This window comes from Amphiura filiformis, chromosome 20, assembly GCF_039555335.1.
Source record: "Amphiura filiformis chromosome 20, Afil_fr2py, whole genome shotgun sequence".
Taxonomy (NCBI): domain Eukaryota; kingdom Metazoa; phylum Echinodermata; class Ophiuroidea; order Amphilepidida; family Amphiuridae; genus Amphiura; species Amphiura filiformis.
Genome location: NC_092647.1, coordinates 38,302,970 through 38,325,652, shown reverse-complemented (window position 1 = coordinate 38,325,652; position 22,683 = coordinate 38,302,970). Strand labels below are relative to the sequence as shown.

Here is a 22,683-nt window from a genome sequence, read left to right as displayed (position 1 = left end):
AGAAGAAGGTTTAGGCGTCCTGCAACAACTAACCATGATAACGAAAACCTTCCCTCCACAGTCGTTAATTTATCATCATCCTCTCTTTCCTCCGCTGAATTGGATCTTCTCTCCAAGGGCCTCAAGTTCTGTCCCACCCCTCCAGAGGTCAACCAGGTAGAACTCAGTCAGGATCTCACTCAATATTATCGTCGATACGTCTCACGGGAGTTTTTCCTTGATGAGCCAGCATCTGAACCTGAGCCTTTTCGCAAGAAAAGCAGTTGGATCCCTCCACAGATCAGGGTTCCAGCCATGGAGACATACGTGCAGGTTGTTAGTTCCCAAGTTAATAATTCTGCTAATTCTCCCCACAGGACACATGACAACTTACCCCGTGAGGAACGCCAGGCTCTCAAGTCTCTTAGAACCAGGACTGACATCATCATCAAGCCTGCTGATAAAGGATCTGCCGTGGTTGTCATGGATCGCCAAAAGTATATCGATGAGACCATGAAGCACCTCAACAATCGTACTAACTATGCTCTTGTTGATTCTGATCCTACTGACTCTTTCTCTCAACAGATAAAGACCACCCTGGATGACATGCATGCTCGTGATGAATTAACTGACAAAGCCCATGCATTTCTTTCTCCTACAGATTCTAAAGCTGCTCGATTTTATCTCCTCCCCAAGATCCACAAGCCTGGGAATCCTGGTCGACCCATTATATCCGGTAATGGTTCCCCCACTGAGAACATCTCCCTCTATGTTGATCACTTCATTAAACCCCTTGTTTCTCAGACTCCGTCATACATTCTTTACACTCTTTTTTTCTCAGGAAGCTTGAAGCTATCAAGGACCAGATCCCCAGCACTGCCATCATTGGCACTTGTGATGTGTCATCCTTGTATACTAACATCCCATTCAATGAAGGAATTTCAGCTACCTGTGAAGCGCTGTCTAGAAGTGGCCACACCAGTCCCCCCATTGATGATCTGAAGACTCTCATGAATCATGTACTAAGAAAAATTTCACCTTTATGGGAGATCACTATTTACAGGTATTTGGGACATCGATGGGGACCCGCATGGCTCCGTCGTTCGCCTGCCTCTTCATGTCTAGGCTTGAAGAGCAGATGTTGGATGCTACCCTTGTCGCCCATGGATTTGGTGGAGGTACATTGATGATGTGTTTTTCATCTGGACCAGAGAAGAAGACAGCCTTCACACCTTCCTTAACCATGTCAATTCTTTCCACAGAACTATTAAATTCACGTCTGAACTTTCTCACCACCAGGTCAACTTCTTGGATGTCACCATCAGAAGGGAGAGTGACTCCCTTGTCACAGATCTATACACCAAGCCCACAGACAGTCACCAGTATCTGATGACACTCTTCCAGTTGCCATCCCCAACATTGTAAAAGTGGTATAGCATACAGTCAAGCTCTCCGCCTCCGCCGCATTTGTACTAATGATTCTGACTTCTCACAGCATGCCAGGGACCTCAAGAAGAACCTTACATCTAGGGGACACAGCGCACTCAAAGTGCAGCAGGCCATCAACAAGGTCAAATCTCTTCCCAGGTCAGATGTACTGAAGCAGAAGCCCAGAAGCCAGGACACCAATACCAGAGTCCCTCTAGTGGTCACTTTTCATCCTAACCTCCCTCCTCTCCATAGCATCACTAATGACAATCACCATATACTTCAAACCTCAGATCGGCTACAACGAGCAGTTCCCGATAGCCCCATCCTGGCCTACAGACGCCCTCGCAATCTTAGAGATCTTCTTGTGAGAGCTGAAGTCTCCCGTCGTTCTGAGACTATTCCTTCCACACAACAGGGTACTTTCACATGTGATTCCAACAGGTGTGTTGTCTGCAAGGACCATATCCAAGAAGGGGTTTCTGTCGCCAGTAATTCCAACAATTCCTCCCACAGGATCAGGGGCAACATCACCTGCACCACATCTAATGTAGTATATCTCATTTCTTGCAGAGTTTGTGGTATACAGTATGTGGGAGAAACTAAGACTGCACTTAAGACGCGGTTTTATGGACACAGGTCCACTGTCAAAACCAAGAAGCTTGACACCCCTGTTGGTAATCACTTTAACCTCCCCAACCACTCCATCTCCGACATGATCCTACAGGGCATTGAGTCTTTAGGTAACCGCCCGACACTGTCCGTGCCAGCAGGGAGAAATTCTGGATGAAGCGCCTTTCAGTACAATCCAGCCACACGGTCTCAACATCCAAGAGGGAAACGACTAACTTGTTTTCATCATCGTAATATTTTTCCCCCCCCCCCCCCATTTTTTTTTCCAATTATATTAAATATATTTTTCTTCCACTTTATTATTTTAGTCTTTGTTTCCTATTTACATCTATCATTTTGTATTATGTTCATGTAGTTGCCATTCATTTTCATATTTCTATTCAGCCCATTGTCTTCATTCATATCCTTCTCCCTCTTACTTCCATTCATGACATCCCACTTCCTGCCCCTATTGATATTTCCCAAGAAACACTTATGTCTTCTATTGTCTTGCTAATTTCCTTTTCCTTTATGTCCATGTCCCTATATATATGCATGTTTGTGTGTTGTCTTGTCACTCTGCCTTTGATAAAGATCCTGCTAGGATCGAAAGCTCAGGCCCCTAATACTTTGAAATTTTTAAATTGTTTAGTATTTTTGTTGATGAGCAACACAGTTTATGTATGTTAGACAAGAAATTTACAAAGTTGGTTCCAGATAACACAAGAATTGTGGAAAATAACAGAGAATATAAAATACACTGTTGGAATCCATATATTATATCCATCTTCGGAAATCTAATAATACTTCTGATTCATATCTATCTCACAATTTAACTTCCCACAATTTCTTAGAAATTACAGATGTAAAGATTCAACCACCATCAAAATAAAAGAGACAAACATTAGGAGGCCAATTAATGGGCCTCCAACATAATTAGGTAATTTCACCATGCTGACATCTTATGTGTGAGAAGACCTGTTGTTTCAAGAAACCAGTCAAGATCAAGGGCATAGACGCAGGTTGTTGACTTACCATAATGAGTCACTTAACTAAACAAGCAGTTCTCCTCACAGTGAGTTCATTACGCGACTACACTGTAGTGCTTGTAAATGACATCGAAAACACAAAGTATACCTGCCTGCTATTAGGGTTAGGGCCGGGGGGCACATCAAAAAATTTTGGTGGGACTGGGTACATGTATGTTCCCCTGGAATTTTGAGGTGGTGGGTCTTTGGGAACTGACGGCACGCCGATAAAAGGGGTCTTTCGGAGCTGCGAACAAGTAAAAATGGGGATTTTTGGTGCTTTCTTGTCTTGGCTTTCATGGTTGAAAATTGCCTGAAAAAACAGAAATACGAGGATTGAGCAATTTTGGGGTCTTTGAGCTGAAATGATCAAAATCAAGGGTCTTTCGGAGCTCTATTTTGGTCAAATATAGGGGATCTTTCGGAATCCAAAAAGGGGGATCTTACGGTCATTTGTGTTAAGTGCCCCCCCCCTCCCTGGGTCAAGGCTTAGGGTTACATGGTTAGGACTAGGGTAAGGTAGGTATTTTACAAGAGTATAAATTTTTAAGAAAGGGCTTATTTTTTCCATACCATAATTTTCAAGAGATCTTTATATGTGTACATCCATATCAAAAGGATGCACTTGTCGGCTGCTACATGTGTCTCATTTCACATAATAACTAGGAATAAATACCAGACTCATCTCCGAAGTGGAGGTCACTTCAAATTATCCCAAGTCACGTGGTTTAGGAATACAGATAATATTTCTTATACAATTTGACTTGGGATGATTTGAAGTGACCTACACTTGATATGAGTCTGGTATTTATTCCTAGCTATTATGTGAAATATGACACATGTAGCAGCCGACAAGTGCATCGTTTTGATATGGATGTACACATATTTCAATAAAGCATGTCTCACTTAAATTTTATTAGAACTAGAATTTTGACATGCATCATTTTAACCGGGACAATTTCAATTGGAGTTGGGGGAATTTTTTCAAATTCATAACAAAAAAGGCAAAAAATTAATTTATGCAAATGAGCTACCAAATTAGCATATTTTGGGACTAAAACCTAGTGAAATTTGAAGATCGCCAATTGCCACCCTCCATCAAGTTACCTCAATAAGCCTTTCCAGTAGAGTAGCCAGCGAGGTGACAGAGTGCCCCGACAAAAAAAGAAAAAAAAAAGTGCCCCTCTGACAAAAAAATGAAAGAGAAAATCTGGAGGGCTAAGGAAAAGAAAAGGGGCAAGGACACCCCGATCATGGGCCAAAATAGTGTAAAATACAAAAATTTTGTGTGATACGCCCACACATCACAATAAAGGCGTATTTGGAAGCTCGAAGACATGTACAGTCTCTCTAAAAAACAAAACCGGTATATGTATTATATGATGCAACTGCAATTTTTTTCGTCTGTGCCCCAAAAGATTTAGTTTGCCCCCTCTGACCAAGAAAGCTGGCTATGCCCCTGCTTACCAGTTCAGAGAAATTGGACAGAATGAAATGTATGCAAAGTTATGCTAATGAGCTACAAATTAGCATATTTTGCGACAAAAACCTAACAAATTTGAAGACCGCCAATTGCCACCCCTCCACCAAATCACATCGCTATATGACTTGCCAGTTCCGAGAAATTGCACTCAAAACTTAGGACTGACAGACGAAAAAAATAGACGGACAGAATGGCAACCAGGAAACAATACCTCCTGTGGAGGCATACAAATTTGTGATCAAAAATGCTATATTTTCATCATTTTATGAGGATAAATCTTAGATGAGGGGGACTAAGATGCAGTGAAAACATAGGCTATACCACACAACCTGTGAAGGGAGATCTTTGGCATATGGGGAAAATACTTAAAAAGATCACCTAAATGAAAATATTTTAACCCCTGGGCAAATCTTTCACTGCATCATTACAATTATTTAACTGGTATGTAATACAATAATTATCCTTTAGTTTCCAGTTTTATAATATCATAGTATTAGTATGCTTTAAATGTATCAAAGGCTGTTTGGTAACTAAATGAATAAAACATTAGGAAGACTGCATGTGTATACATGTATAGCATATAATGTAGTCTATGAAAATACCATCTTAAGCATTGGGCTATTCCTGTTGAAATCCATACACCCCCTATGAAAGACATGAACTTAAACACAGGGGGTGTAGATTTCAAATGGAGTCACCCATTCAAGTAATCCCATTTGATATCCACACTCCCTGTGTGAAAAATTAAGGTCATGTCTTCCATGGGGTGTATGGGGTTCTACTAGAACAGCATTTCAAGTTTTTGTTAACCTAGATGTTATAAAATCAGAACAAACATGATGCTACAAAGACATAGTGACTCTATTTTTTGAGACAACATTTTATAAAGTACTGCTGAATTGGTAAAATTAGAGAAATGCAAAAATGACTAAATGAAGAATACTAATAAATAAAATTTGAATTCTGAAACACTTTGTCTTGGTAAAAATATATTTAGCCAATGCTGAAACCTTTTGCAGCAGTTGAAATTGGATTTAAGAATTTTACTTCTAAAGGGGGCACTCCCACTTTGGAGGTGACATGTAAGGCCGTTATAAGACCCCCTAAAGTTTTCAGCATCGCTGTCATCCAAAGACCCCATATTTTGTTATGAACAAATGCTTGGCCACCCAATCCTGATCTGTCCCACAAAGACCCGTATTTTTCCATTTGAACAGCAATGAATGCCAAAATTCATGCTCTCACCCAATGATCCACATGTATATTTTATATTTTGCTCTAACCGAATGCCCTTACAGTGAAAGTGCCCGCCCTACTACACATATATCCATTTCATATTGAAGTGCCCCCCTCCCCAAGGCTCCCTATAAGCTGCTCGTAAGATTGTTTCTTGAGCCTCGAGAATCAGTGATAGACGAATCGTTGCTATTCAGATGGAAATATTAGGGTTTAGGTCTTTGGGTGACAGATCTAAAGGAAAAATATGGGGTCTTTGGGTGACAGAGCATGTGCTGATAATGGGGTCTTTTGGTGACAGCGATCATGGTGAAAAGGGGGGTCTTAATAGCCTGGTCTTTGAGTGACAGTGCATGTGCTGGTAATGGGGTCTTTGGGTAACAGCGATGGTGAAAAGGGGGGTTTTAATAGCCCTACATATGTGTCACCTCCAAAGTGGGAAAATCTGGCCTTTCCCCCTAAATGGGCACGAAAATTTAGCTTTGCCCCCTCACACCAAAATCCTGGCTACGCACCTGGGCGTTTCCCACTACTTAGTCACCCAACTATTAACCACCTCAAAAGGTGATTGGATGATGGTGAGATTAACTCGCATCACCCTTTACCAGATCTGTATACTGGGGCAGTGGGGCTGTTATCGCGTATTCCTTGCATCACCCCGTATTACCCCCAGGCATTACCTGTCAACCGTTTGCTCAGTAAAAACATTGTTAGTTTCATGTTTGCACTTTATGCACCTTACCTTATCATCAAACAGGATATCTAACTTCCCTCTTTAGATTCGTGGAATGTTTCATAATGGATACAGCAATTACTTAACCACAAAAGAACCTGTATTACTTGGCACTTGATTGCCAACTGAACTGACAGTGAAGATTTGTTTGTTTTTGTTATGAAAATTCACCATATCCTCTACTGATGATCTATCTTGAAAAGTGTGGAGGACATTTGCCCTAAACTTTCTAAAAGTGATTGAAAGAACAAAAAGGGGAAATTTTTTCCAAAAAGTAGGGGATATGAAGCCAAAGGCTGAATGGAATGTACAGCACCAGACCCAGACCGTAGATATTTTTCCGTATTTCGCGAACAAACAGTGGGTAAATGATAATGTCCTTGCCCCAGGATTGATGCCCATGCCCCTTAATAATACAAATATAGGCATTTAAAATGCGGGACATATCCACCAAGGCATAATTGTGAAGAGCGAAGAGCATTATGCAGCTCTGGGATGCTATAACATGAGGGAAAATGACCAGAAGGCTGGACCACAGTGGCTGGACAGTACTAATACATGTATGTGGCTTGAATCTTTTTTAAATGAGGAAAACTGGAAGTACCCAGGGAAAAAACAGCTACGACGGTCATGGATCAGCAAACATGCTTACTTACTGCACTGTAAGGAATCAAATGCACTCTCTTGTACACATGAGCTTTCCCTACTTAAAGCCATATTATAACATTTCTGTAAAAATAGATTAGTATTTATTTTCCATAAAATGTTAGCTTTTACTGTCAGATATGTCCCCTTTTAATTTTGAGCCGAACAAGTGAGGTAAAGCATAGAAAATTGGAATTTACTACTAGCGCCCATGCATGTTACTCCCGCGGTTGTAATACTGATGCGATCCTCTGGGTGTGTGTGTATGTGTATCCCGCACACCGTGTACGTACTGTGCATACGTGTTCGACTAATATTTCCATCATAATAATAAAACACCGGTTCCATCGTTTTATTTTATTTTGACAAAACTACAGCACCTAAAGTCTTGATTTTTGCAGAGTATCTTTATTGACTAAAGTACATTACAATCGTGTAAAAACCAGAATTTAAAAATTTTTTGAGGGCGTTCTCCTCAGCAAATGTTATAATATGGCTTTTAACTGTAAACAGGCACTCCTTTATTAGTATAGTACACTTTGCCACTTGTTGCTAAAAATTGGGTCATCCAAAAATCTGATAAAATTACTGGAAAACCATCTCCATCTTGAGTCGTAATTGCTGTGACCTTTACTCTACAGTATATGTACGATTAGTAATTCCAATATCCGGAATTGTAACATTGTTTTGCACAGAGAAAGACCAGATTGACTGTCATGACCTATTTACTGTAATAAGAGTCCCTTTACATCAATTACTTGGTGCCCAGTGTATAAATTAATACAGTTGAATAACAGGTATGGATCCAGGGGTGGAAGGGTGCTGCCCCTCCCTTGAATCATGCAAATTCAGCCTATTTTAGCAAATTTAGCCTTTTTGCAACCTCCTAATTTAATCAATTTCGTCAAATCCTGGTTCCGCCCCAAATAGCGTAATGCTTATACACGGACAATTTTAAGGCACTCCTCCAAATCTGAAGAGCACTCACTCAATCTGGGCCAAAATAATGTTGAGGATAAAAGGCTTTGTTGGCCTGCCACAGAAGTAGGTTAATGGGTGCTTGATATGACAGCTTATTATTTCAACAACATCACCATCCTGAGCAAAGCCTGTACAGGCTTGCTATGCTGATGGAAGGAAAGCCTGCTAACCACATATACACAACAGGGTTCCTCTATTGGGTACCTATGCGTCAGGCCCGTCGGAAGCAAATTAAAAGTGGTACGGCCCACTTTGGGGGTCTGGGGGTGAAACCCCCAGCTGGGTTTGAAGGGGCAGAGCCCCTCATGGGGGTTCGAGGGGGCGAAGCCCCCTGGAAGCTCAAGCACTTTGGAAAATGAAAAGTAGAATTTCAACGGTAAGTTAATAGGACTAAACTTCAAAACTAGGACATTCAAAATAAAAATGATCAACCATAAAACATGTTACCAATTCATGATAGACTCGATTGCAGTACACATGGTACACATGATAGTAAATTTGAAAGCCCAATTGTCGAAAAAAAAATGTTTACGCGACATGGGGGGTGTCTGAGGGGGGATGTGCCCCTTGAGAAGTTAGAAACTTTAGGAAAATGAAGACCCAATTGTAGCCAATTAGTGGACCATTTTGTTACTATTATTGTGTAAAATTTTAGTTTGGAAAAAGCCTAAAATTTGAAAAAAGACGGCCCAATTGAAGCCATTTGTGGACAAGTTTTAACTTTTATTGTCTGAATTATTGCTTTATAATTATGTACCCATAAAGTTACGCACGCGGGTGTCAGAAGTGAGAAAATGATGCAAAATGAAGACCTAATTGAAGCCATTTGGTGGACTATTGTTTAAAATTTTAAGTTTGAAAAGGCCGAAAATTTGCGGGATGACGGCCAAATTGAAGCCATTCGTGGACAAGATTTGACCTTTATAAATTACCCGGCATTGCTTTACATGTAAACATAAAGTTGCGCACGCAGCTGTGCCCCCCTCAGAAGTGAGAAACTTTTGCAAAATGAAGACCAAATTGAAGCCATTTGGTGGACCATTTTGGCACTATTATTGTGTAGTTTGAAAAAGCCGAAAATATCAAATTTACGAAATGACAAGCCAATTGAAGGCCATTTTTGTCACTGTTATTTTATGAATTATTGGTTCAAACATCAAGTGATGGGTGTTAAATACAGACACGAAAAAACGGGCAGTTGTTTGTATACGCAGGGGGTGTCTGGAAAGTTTTGGAAATTTTGCAAAATGAAGGTCCAATTGAAGCCAATTTGTGCATCATTACCCTATCATTGCTTTTTAAAACCAAAAAAGGGCCCGAACTCAATTTTTAAAATCATAAATGTTACACTGACACTTTATAGGCCTAAGACTTGAGATTCGCAATTAAAGCATGCATGGATCGATGTTGAATTGAAGTCAGCACGGAGTCCGTCTTAATAGGCCTATATACTGACTTTGGTGACGGGCCCTGCATATCGGCGAGCCCGCCGTAATTTTCACATGCTTTTGGACAGAGGACCCGCCTTCAAGCAAAATAATCACAGACCTAGGCCTATAGGCTATAGATTGACCCGACTGCGATTTAGTCAATGGGCCTACTATACGTGCAATTTAACCCTTTCCCTTCTCCTTTTCTCCCTTTTATCTTCTTTTTTTCTCCTTTTCCTCTTTCTCTTCTCTTTCTCTTCTCTTCTCTCCTTTCCTCTTTTTTTTTTGGTTGAAAAGTGGTACGGCCATGGCTGTACCGGCCGTAGCGGTTCCGACGGGCCTGTTATGCGTATCTCAACAATGCACCTTCACTATATCCAAAAAGCCAGTACATGTGTACTAAACTATAAAAGATTGCACAAAAAGTAACACAGCTGTTATCAATACGCCTATAGCTTCAAAACTAGTAATTGTTTTCATAATATTTCAACATAGATTTATTTACGTGCATTTTAATACCCCATTTGTCCAATGTCGTTCAATATTAACAACACAGTAGTACTTTTGAAGAAAATACCTGAATTTAAAAGTTGCAGTTTAATGGTTTAATATTACACAAGCATTGTGGCACGTAAAACCACAGACCCTAGAAAAATTCTAGGAACTGTGGTAAAACCAGCCATTATCTTAGCGCTGACTTAAAATCAATACAAATAGCGGCAACTTTTAAATTTGGGTATTATTTTTCGAGGATTGTGTTCTCTTGGTGGAGCGCTGAACCGTTTAAACTGCCTGGCATGGAGTGGTAAACGTCCATAGCTTTCTGGAATATGGCTAGACGGGTTATGTTTCCTCTTCTGCCAAGTATTCCTCATTGTAGTTCTTCAATCATGGTGGTTATGCTGCTTCAGCCTGCTTGTAGTATGAATTTGATGGTATGGGGTTTTGGCTGTGTATGTGAACCTGGTCAGTATCAAGTTATTAGGGGAAGGGGCCACCTTGCCAATATGTATGGCATGCTGCCACTCAATGCATCTGTTCATTATGCCTTCTGGCACCCACACTCTTACTTTTTTGAAAGAAATAAGACTGAAATATTTAAATTCCCTTCACAGCATTAAATCCTATTCATAACCTCATTAATTAATATACGCGATGTGTTTAATCCAATCACAGATGATAACTTAAAATACCCAGACTCAAATGCAAGTTATTGAAAAAGCATAATGACCTCGTCTCGTAACATAGCTAAAAGTACGCTTTACAATGGCCATGCTGTGCGATGTGTTATGCATTCAAACAATATATGCGGACACCAAATGCCGTATTTGGACATCGCATGATTGCGCACCAGTGTGATTGGTCGCTAGCGGTATTTCCTTCATAGGCTATTCGATTTTTGACAGGGAAAACAAAAGATACAGTTAAAATAGTGTTCTGTGTTCAAATTTAAAAGAAGGAAATGTGACGAAAATTGCATTTGAAGAGTGAAAAGTGACGGTTATAAATGAGGTTAATGACTGCATCAGTTATTTTTCAGGTATTGTGAAATATCTAAACATTGTGCTGATGCGCAGTCATTAACCTCTAAATAATTGTCACTATTCAGTACAAAATACAATACAGCCTGAAGAATGTTAAATAGAACATTTTTACAACTCCTTTTGCTCTGTGAGTCAGACATCACATACCATGATTGGTTTGAATCTAATAGAACTATATAAATGACCAGGCTTGCAATTAAACTCACCTGTGTGTTGTAATGTCAGACCTGACAAATCTGGAAAAAAGAAGAATAAAACAGATTTATTGTAATAGCTTTGTGTAAACTTCTTAAGAATAAAAATAATACATACATACATATATATTCACCACTCTTTATCAGCACGTAAATAACATTTATTTAAATGTCGGGTTGTAAAGGCCATGGATACATTTTTAAAACGTTTTCTCTGAAAATAAAAACCAGGGAAAAACACTACCACAACATTTAAAAATTTTGTCAAAATATTATTTTAAAATAATTTATGGCAAACACCTTGGTAAAATATTTTGTAAACACTTGTTTTGCAAAAAATAATTCAAAAATGTTTTCTGAATGTTATTAAAACCATTTTTTATACCCTTTATATAAAACGACCTTTAAACATTTTCTGTAAAACGTTTTGTGTTTGCTGTTGAGATACAGGCAAAACTGGGCAAAAATCAATTCCCTCAGTCTTGAAATCTGGAGATCATTGACTTTCACATTTGAATTTCAATTTGTTCATTTTAATTAAAAGAAATTATATGCATTTTCTTTTAATATGTTTTTGTTTTTTCATAGCAGTTATGCTTGGGTGAAATTTTAGTAAAACTTGCAAACAAAGAAAGCATCCTTTAATTGCGCTTTGTCTTCAGCTCATTTGAGCTTCGAGTTTCACAAATTTCCCTTTTTTTAAATTTGGATATCTTTTAGAGCATGGAAATAAGATTTATTGCATTTTAATTCCTGCCCTATTCTCATCTTAATCCCAGCCAGGTGCCTGCACTAAGAGCCAATATACCCTCATCTCCTACGGCAAACTCCTATAACCTCCATTTATCCATAGAAGGCCCCAAATTGACCTCAGTTTACTGGGTATGAGTTTTTGTACCCATAATATTCTGAGGTCATCTTGTGCGCACACTAGCATATTTAGGGTTCAAGAACTTTGCACTGAGAGATTGTCATGTATGGGATTCTAATGAACTGTTTCATGTTATTTTATCAATACTCACAAATGCATATAACCACATAAGCCTGGTCTTTGCCAAGGTTGGCAAAATATAGCAGTCAACAATAGTATGCATTTAAACAAAGGGATATTTAAGGTCTCCAATCTTTTGTCCCTAACAAGTCACTTATACATCCTAGACTAATTGTTTTATTCTATTTTTCACCAATTGCAAAAACTCTTCCATTGAACATACAAATCATTTGAATTACAGTTTGAAATAAAATGTTTGCATCAAACACAATTTTTCAAAATTAGCCAAGTTAGAATTTGCATACTTATTTAATTAAATGAGTATGGTAGCTGTTTTATTTGCTATAAATGTTTGCATTTTGAATCCAATAAACCCCATTTGCCGATAACCTGTACCATTTCTTCCAATGTATACACAATGAAACACAAAAAATGCCCAATGTTGTACTATGCTATGCAATGTGCATGCATTAACTGGCGACTTTTTGTGTTTTTTGTAGAATTGTTTTGGGTTTGGTTACCTCAAGAACAGCAAACAAAAATAAATGCATATCAGCGTAATATGTTGTTTAAAGGGGCACTTCCTGAAAGCCTAGGACTATTATTATGTTCGTATGTGTGAACTTTCTTGCAAATTCAGTTGTTTGATAAAGCCATTGTCCAATTTCTATTTTCTGTCTAGATCGACTGACAGAAATTACAACACATTGGCTTATGGGGCACTGCAATTTACATGCAAGGATGCAAATGATGCAATTATACACAACTTGGATATTCAAATACGCTTTATTCATCGATATTGAGCCAAACCTGAAAAAAAAGGCTGGTAGAATCATGCAATACCCTTTAACAGCTTTAACTCAGAAATTGACCAATGTTCAGAATTACGAGGGCTGCGAGTACTGTACAAGCATGCATGGGTTAAAGAGTCATCATAAATGAGCATGTTGAGTGTCAGAATAAAATTAATTTAGAAGACAAACATGATTAAGAACCTCATAATCATCCTGACCTACATTTCAGTACCCTAAAACCCACTCTAAGTTTAAACAATGCTCTAAATATCCTGATTTCAAGTGAGTGAATTAGAATCTATGCTTTAAAATTTGAAATTATGATATTTTTTTTTAGTTCAGCTTTAAATCATATTTTGTATGGAATCCAAGCATGGTTTTCAGACTTAGTACTTCCCTGCTAAGATTTTTTAAGAATTACTAGCCCAGAAATATATATACCAATGATTACTAGTATCCTTTTAAGAAATTTAACACTTTTTTTTTGATATGAACGTGGGAATTAGAATCTCTATGCTTTAAAATTTAAACTTATAATTTTTTTAAGATTCAGCTGTAAATCATATTTTGTATAGAAGCATGGTTTTCAGACCTAGTACTTCCCTGCTAAGATTTAAAAGAAACACTGGCCCACAAATATTTACCAAATGATTACTAGTATCCTTTTAAGAAATTTAATGCTTTCTAAGATTTTTTAAAGAATCACTGGCCCAGAAATATTTATCAAATGATTACTGGTATCCTTTAAAGAAATTTAACGCTTTATATTTTTCGCATAAATTGTAAGATATGAACATCTATTTACAGGCAGGAACTGCTGAAACATGTCTGTGCTGGTATGTAAGGAGAGAGCGGTGGATCGAGCTCTTGGCTGTTACTGTAGCCCATTGAATGGACATAGAATGCCAGGCACATGTCCACGCATAGGCTAGAATGCCATTTGCCCTCAGCACTAATCAATTTGGAGTGGCTATTATTTCAGCACATAAGAGCAACCACTTGTCCGCAGACAAGTTTTTTGTTAATTTTTAAGGGACGAGGCAGACATGTTATAAGATTGGTTCAACACAGAAATATGAAATAGAAAGAGTGAGGAAGAAAGTGAGAAATATCGACAAGAAAGAGGAGGTGTGAGGGTAGGTGGGTATGTCATATGGGTTTCAAGAGAGTGTGAGGGGGGTGTGTGTCTGGGGTGTGTGCGATGTGTGCAAAAGCAATAGATATAACAAAAGTGAGCATTGAGTCAAAATCACTATGACTATGAGAGACAGTACCAGGGAGAGAGACAAGGACATGCAGACAGACAGAGAGACAGACAGACAGACAGGTGCAGAGAAACAGAGAAAAGGACAGAAACAAAGACTACTATCAAGATACATCCTGCTGTGGCTAAAACTTAGGTTAACAAGGTGATGCATAATGGAGTGCAGAGGCGATTTGTGCAGTACCAGACAAGACAAGACAAGACAAAGAGACAAGAGACAGGTGGAGTGTGTGAAAGCAATAGATGAAACAAGAATGAGCACAAGTCAAGTGAAGACAGACAGAGGGACAGGGAGAGAAGGGGGAGAAAGAGAGAAAAGGAGGGAGTCACTGATTGAGTGTATGTGAAAGCAATACATGTAGATGTAGCAAGAGCACACAAGTACGAGTCAAGAGAGAAAATGAGAGAAAACAAGAGGCCACTACCAAATACAGTGAGTCATAGCTAAGTCATCATTATTCACAAGTGCACCAGATTTTATTCTCATCTTGGTATTTTTTATGTTCCTCCTCATCATAATATGCCCCTTTCAATACATGTGGTTTTTAAGATACATAAATTTCAGCTTCCTAATATAGCATAAATCAGATGTATAATTCCAGGCTCATTGTCTACACTCTGTGAACTAAGCAACAACAAATCCACTTTGTTCATTTTTTCTTCCGAGAAAAAAATTGCACTTAGCCTCAGGAATATATATTTTACGGTAATATTCAAAAATAGTATACAAAATTGAATGTTCATTAGTGCAACATTGGTAAAAGAATATTTTTATAAGACAAAATATGAACTTGGTTTCATTCAACGAGGCTTTGACAAGTTAAATGGGACAGTTCATATTTCACGCAATGAAAATATTGTTTCCATTGAACAAATAAAACTGTTAAATATTTGTTTTATATTTCTCATGTACATGTATATATTAGAAATTCCTGTTCTTCCACTTAATTTTATAAATCACAAGTGAAAAAAAAAATGTTTTTTAAATATATAAACTATATAAAATTTATTTTAGAAGCAACAACCACACCTGTAATGGGCTAGTTGAGGTGGTCACCATGCATGCTATATGCTTGCATTTGTCAGCGTTGTCATGGTCATTGTTTCTACAATGATGGTAGCTTCATGTGAGTGCAATGGAAAATTGACTATATAGACCAAATCGAGTACTTCTTCACTTGTCCTCATTTAAATAAAATTCTACCTTCCATAAGGTACCACAGGTCAATTCGCATAATACAATAAAACAGGTTATAGGTATGGTTGTGGAATCGAACTAGAGACCTCTCACTTAGAACTTAGAACCAACATGTCCGCCATTAGATTTCAATTTTTATACCGTTCCAGTTGACTTTAGTCTATTACACTCATACAGAGTCTTTTTCAGCTGAAGATAGAAATAGCAATTTGAATCAATAGTAATTCGCCAATCAAAGGACAAGAATCTTTTTATGAGTTATATAATATCTTGGGCTGAGAAACAGAAAGCTGTAACTCACAAAGGTTTTCCTTTGTGAGTTAAGACTTTTGGTCCTCAGATGTGTGTAATCTAGCTCCTTCAAAATAAAAATTTGTTTATTAAGAGGAAAATTTTATTTTTCGAAATAAAGAAATACATAAGAAATTGTGAGAAATGTTGTAATGTTTGTGTGACATTAATGATTTTTTTACTATTATTATATAAACAAAAAACAAACAATGTGTTCTTCCAATTTGGTCAATTCACAATACGATGCGCCTCCAGTGTTTGCTGAAAATACGCAGTGCCTAATGGGAAATGTCGACATCCAAAGCCCGCGTAATACGAATACAACACAAGATTATAATGTCATTGTGTACTTAAATGTCAATATAATGATGTTATATGCGAATGCCCAGTAAAACTGTAAGTTACAATTAGAGTAGAGCCATTTTCTTCTATTGATCACACAGAATCATTTGTGGAGCTGTTTTCAACGTTATTATTATCACTCTCGGCTCTCGCGCAAAAATCCAATGGTGGCTAGAACAGCGATGTCGACCCTGAAGGTCAAAAATTGGACTAGCAAGAGCAACCGCTGTCAGCGCATCGTATTGTGAATCGCCCGAAATTAATATACTTACCAATTCCTGGTGATACTATTCTCTCATAATGGTATGGGTTAACACAAACACTATCACATTTTAAATCAAATGCAAATTGACAAAATTTGAGATGTTTGAGTTCGTTCTTGTGCAGATCCGGCCATCTCCATATCCGGGCATAGATAACATGTGGGAAGCCTTTACGTCCTGCAACCTATAAAAGAAGGAAAAGAAACAACATACAAATTATATATGTTCCTATTTCCAACATACAAATTATATGTTTAATTTATTAAGCCGATCATATGATAAACTTTATAAACAATGGAGACGATGACGTGAGCCTGGGTTTTTCCAAAAAAAGAGGCCAAACTGATTTCCGGTATTGCAATCTCTAGTGTGGTTTACTGGTTTAGCAAGATTAATCTCGCTAGACCAAGCTCTATAGATACATGTGTGGATTTAGTGGGATCGATCTTGCTAGACAACACACTGTGTTGCAACAGCACATGTAACTGGTATTTGGCATGGATAACAAGAAGTCTTCCCAGAACAAAAAGTCCCTAAAATGTTGCCCACCAGAAAACCCCTTTGTTTCATTAAAACGCAAATTTCTTGCGCAAAAATGAAAAAACATGCGCACAATCGCATAAAATGAAAGGTAGCTAGCATGCTTCTTTTCTCCATTGGACGTCACACCAGAAAATCCCTTTGTTTCATCAAAACGCAAATTTCTTGCACAAAAATGAACAAATATGCGCAAAATCGCACAAAATGAAAGGTAGCTAGCATGCTTCTTTATCTCTGTTGGACGCCAAAGCTACAACATGCTTCAATTCAGCTACTGCTTTGTTGGGTTGTTTGTTTGTAAATTTCAACAAGGTTTAAAATGATGAGTAATGATAAACAAGTAAGGTTTTTATGCAAGCCCATAGCTACAACCTCCTCCCCGCACAAGTTCCTTCAAAAGTCACTTTTCAGGGTAAAAACAGTGTAAAATATCCAAAAAAAAATTAACAAAGCAACCACATTTTCATGTTAAAATCTGTTCAAAATAGCCCCCACAACTACAAGTTCATTTTTGGGGTGCATGCATTTTTTGTAAGAATTGTCCTTTTATTTTGGAGGGGGGCATATAAGGTCCACATTGTGGAAATTCCGCCCCACAAAAAAATCCTGTATACGAGCCTGGTTGTGTGTGCGACTGCTTTATAAAAGGAAGGTCCTCTGGCCTGTTATTAACATACATGTTTGACAAGATCCATACAGCCAGGCAATATTACTTCTCCTTCCCCTCATCCTGACCGCTGTATGAACCGATTATTGTAGCTTTTGTCAACACTACAATTACCGTGGATCTTGTTGAGTACCGTTAGGGGATATCCTGACTTAGCAGAGCAAACAAGATTCCCAATTGATGCTAACAATGAGTTCGACAACACACATGACAGACTTGTACAAGTTGAGCAAATGTAAATGGTCCACCGTCCAAGTCCATCCATTCAGATTTTGCTTTAAATGCATAGGCTAAGGGTTTTATCCGGGGACCAAGAGATCCCCCACCCTATTTGGGGAAATTGTGGATTTATAACATCTTCTTCCCCACTTGTCATCTAACCCTCTCTGCCTCACCCCCCCCTATCTGAAAGTTGTCTCTGAAAAAATAAACATTTTTGATGCAAGTTTTCTTTACAGTAAAAACCATTTGTATTGAATGTTAGCATCAGTTAGGTTGAATATATTTACAAACAATCAATCCCCCGGAAATGTTACCACTGTTTACAGTTTAAATTTATAAATCTGGAATGGCTAAAACCGGGGGCTAAAATTGTCAAATTTGGTTGGTATCCAAAGTTTCTTAGAGTCACCAGGGGGGAGGTGGGATGGTTAAAATGGAATTAGTCAAATGGAAAGTTTTTGGGGCGCCCGCTACGGCGGCGTCCCCCATTATTTGGCTTGACTTTGCAAAAAGCTTCTAATTTCAGTCTTGCTAGATTTACTTCGTAACTTGTATTGCTTAAAATTATGCCCAGCTTAGAAATAAAACCACAATATGCTTGGATTTTATTTTATTATTGTTTTCTGATGTGCACGGGATAAAATGTTGTGCGTATATTCTTTGTTTAAAATACAAAATTAATGGACTTATAAAACACCAAATACATCGTGACCTTTGTATGGTCAGGTATGGTTTAAACTGCAGTTTACCGCCTCTTAGAACCCGATAGACGGTGACATTTGACCATTCTAATTATGTATGTTTTGAACATGTTTGCACATGAACTAGTTGTTTACAGTGTGAAGAATCTACAACATGCTCATCTATCAGGGCACAGTTCTTTAACCCCAATACATTTGTGCATTCATTGAATGACCTTTGAAAATGTGAGTACAAAACTCATACTCTGCAACTTAAGGTCAAATTTTGCACTATGATTGTTTAATTGAGGTTATTGATAATATGCCACTGGAATGAGGCCATTGTGGTCCATCGTCCATAGTGACCTTTGCACACCTAATCCTTAAACCAAACAAAACAACCACTGACCAATCATGAAATCACTAATTGCTTTATGTGCTCGACTGCTAACTGATTGTGACCAAATATTAGAACACAGCTCAGTATCTTTGTGGTGACTATCTCTGATAAAAAACATTAATTAACGAATTTCAATTCTGCTCAGCAGAGAAAGGAATAAATTCGAAAGACATCATTGTGTTGAAGGTCAGAAGTGTATTTGCAACCCGAGTTGCCAACCCCGCGATATGGTAGCCCAATTAGGCGACTTTTAACTCGTGGTTCACCGTTGTTGGGCAGTTTAAAGCAATAATGTATGATTTATGCCTACATCATTTTGTTAGTGTTTACCCATAATGCTGAATGAAAATAATAATATTTATTGTAATATGCCTAACTGCTGGGAAGGGTTCCTAGCAAGGTAAAGTGAAAGAAACCCCAATGGCTATTTTGTCCGTTTAAAATAGAGTTCTATGGCCGATTTAAAGTCATAATTATGACATAATTTTGTTATTTATTAATTACTATTTTTAGCAGAATTAATAACATAAAAATGGGCTGTGCCCGTCTCATGAAGAATAACGATCGATCTTACCCTTGATTTAACAGGCCTGTCAATTTCTTGGAATTGTTTGATATATGAAAGGAGGGTATGATTTTTCTGCCTCCGCAGGAGGTAGTTTGCTTTGAAATTTACACCTAAAATGCCGCACATTGCGCGGCATGTAGGCCGATTGTACAAATTTATATTCTGACAAGTAATCTAATTTCCGCCCAATATCGAGAGCCCAATATATATCCCCCACCTCTTTGCGCCATACATAAATTCGCCTATCGCCATTTCCGAATGTTCAAAAAGGTAATCACCCTTCCTCAGCATGTGCAATAAATTAGCATTAAAATTAATCTTATTCTATAGGGATTCTAGAAACACCTAGCACGTGGCGCCAATGGTGCGGGTCTATCAAGCTCATGAATTATGCATTAGAATTTTTTTAAACTCATATATTGTATAATTGAAGACCGAATTAAAAAGACTAGCTTGCGTATGCCGTCCTGTCAACCAGACCAAAAATGCCATACTGCGCAGGTCAGCAACCAAGCACGGCGCGCCCTCGACCTGACGTCAGACGCAAACTAGTATTTTTTTAATTCGGTATTTAATTATGGATTGTAACCTCATCACATCAGCAATATCGTAGAAATCAAGTCGGACAACCGTTATGCAGTGTGTGGCAATGGGAATTCACATTAAACAAGGTTTAATTTCATGATTACATGAAACCTGATTATCAATGGAAAAACTTTGGCTGGAGAATTTGAAGCTGACGTTCATGGCGACACTTTGGATGTGATAATTTGACATCATGGATTGTTTTGTGCAAAATTGGAGGTATTTTTATGGCGAGTCAGCAGACCGACTGACATGCAGGCTAGCATGCTAGGCTCGACTAGGCCGCAATCATCGTGTCTACATCATAATAATAGTTCATACCCGCTGGACAGCAGGAAGAATGTTTATAACTTACATTTCAATACAATCATGTTACTTTTATCTTGAACTTGGAAGAAACTGATGTCAATAACAATTTCAATATTGCAAACTCATGACCATCAGTGACCATACATGACACTAAACAGTGAGATCCGTGCCGGTTTATGACTCGACTAGAAAGTAGAATGGATTATTTATTTCTGTTCATCTTGATATCAACATTTAAATGGTAAGTTCATGAGTTTGACCTCAATTAAAATACAAAACAGAACCTGTGTCAAATCTACATTGTATGTCGCACAGTTATGTGTAGTGCATGACTGAGTGCATGATGCTAGCATGACTAGTCTAGGGCTAGGCCGGGGCTGTCCTTTACTAGCCCTTGGCAGTTGGCAGTATCTGGAAAACACTCCTCCGACACAGCGCTAGTCCAAATCTAAAAACACTCTGCCAGTCAAAACTGAAAACACTGCGCTAGTCCGAATTTGCAAAACATGGCGCTATTCCGAATCTGAATTTAGAAACACTGCGCTAGTCCGATATTCGGACTAGCGCCGTGTTTTTCAGATTCGGACCAGCGCTGACGTGATTTTCAGATTCGGACTACCGCTTTGGTTTTCTGCAGTTTCGGACTGACGAAGTGTTTTCCAGACTCGGACTAGCGCAGTGTATTTCGGATTCGGACTAGGGGTGTGTCGGACTGTTAAAGTGTTTTCAGATTCGGACTAGCGGTGTGTCGGACTGTTGCAGTGGTGTTCAAATTTGCCAAATGCATCCATGGGTTTTATATCTTATTTTGTAGCCTATCTGAAAATTTTACTTTGCATAATTCTTGCATTATATATAATTAGAAAATAAGGCCTACCTGACAACATTGCATAACAAAAATAAAAGAAAGTTGTTGCCAACGACTTGGTTTCGTTCCATTTTGACAGGCCATATTTTGGTAACCGAATATCCGATTAAAATAAAATTTTCAGTCTTGCATTAGGAGAAAATGGACTCACATATTTTAATCAGACAAAAATCTATATCCAATAGCGGTACCTTAAAGCTAGCATTATAAGTATCTCCTTAACTAATAACAAAAGGTGTCCACTGGTATCTTGGAGGCATTGTCTTTTTTAAAGACATTTCTTGTTTTGTATTAGTTTTAAGTATTTCCTAGCCTCTCTTAGCCACAGGGTTGGCTACAAAAGACACAAAGTATACCTTAGGATAAACTGGCATGAGTGCGCTGACCCCAGGTTTTCAACATTTCAGGATTGTTTGTGGGCGGAGGTCGGGTGAAAAACGAAATTACGCTTACATGACTTTGTCGAAATTGTCGTGTGACAATTAAGAATGAGTGTATAGATGACTAGGGAGGGGGGGAAGCTTACTTTATTGTATCTTCTATACTATCCATAAATATACCCTAGGCCCTGCATAACAAAATTCAACAATATTCAATATCCAAAGCAATATCCTCACTACAATAGGCCCCCAAAACAGAACTCCCACCCCACATAATCGCAAATTGACACGAAAGCTTCATTCCATGAAGCATTTCTCTCGTATTTGATCATCATATCCCGTCCAGCTCACATTAGGCGCCCCATTCCTTTTTTTAAAGGAATTTTTATTAATTTATAAAGATAATACAATTTCTCGACTCTACATTATGACTTACATTGTACAGTTGGTTTTAGTTTTAAACTGTCTTTTATGGTTTGAATTTCTTGAAACTGCAACAGAATTGTGGTTGCAGTAATTTGTCACTACTCATCAGTACATGGAAAGGCTCAGATTTTCATACATGTAGCAATGTATCACAAACATGTGCGTGCGGCAGGCACCCAGTCAGGCAAGATTGGCAAGGGTTATCTTCAATTTGACATGCAAATAACCCCAAGAAGCTTCACTCTACACCCTCATATCATAGCCAGATAACTTCCGCACTATGTTTTGCACTCTAGGAAATGATAGGTTTCCCTTTGTTGTCATATCTATAACTTCTTTAGAATTGTTTCAAGATAACAAAAATCAAACATCACATTAAAGCCTCAATGTACGATCTTTTTTCAGAATATACAGTTTTTTTCAAAACCAATTTTTTGGCATATTTGTAATACTTACACATGTTCCAACTTAAATCTATAAGCAAACTGTCAAATTCGCCCTATTTGTAGTAAAACGGGATGATTTTCCGTTGGTCCGACATGTTATCATAATTTTTCAGATTATGATAATATGTTGGAACGATCACAAATCGTAGTCTCCTA

At 38.1% G+C, this 22,683-nt stretch overlaps 1 protein-coding gene across 6 annotated transcripts in view; it reads right to left on the bottom strand.

The window, feature by feature from the left end:
* Positions 1-22,683, bottom strand: part of LOC140142834 (mothers against decapentaplegic homolog 4-like) — a 66,524-nt gene that overhangs the window by 27,992 nt on the left and 15,849 nt on the right. For all 6 annotated transcript variants that reach the window (XM_072164845.1, XM_072164849.1, XM_072164850.1 and 3 more), the window contains exons 3-4: positions 16,446-16,620; positions 11,306-11,335 (exon numbers count right to left, since the gene is read on the bottom strand). In XM_072164845.1, coding sequence (XP_072020946.1) covers positions 11,306-11,335; positions 16,446-16,620 — 205 coding nt within the window. The remainder of the gene's footprint in view (positions 1-11,305; positions 11,336-16,445; positions 16,621-22,683) is intronic.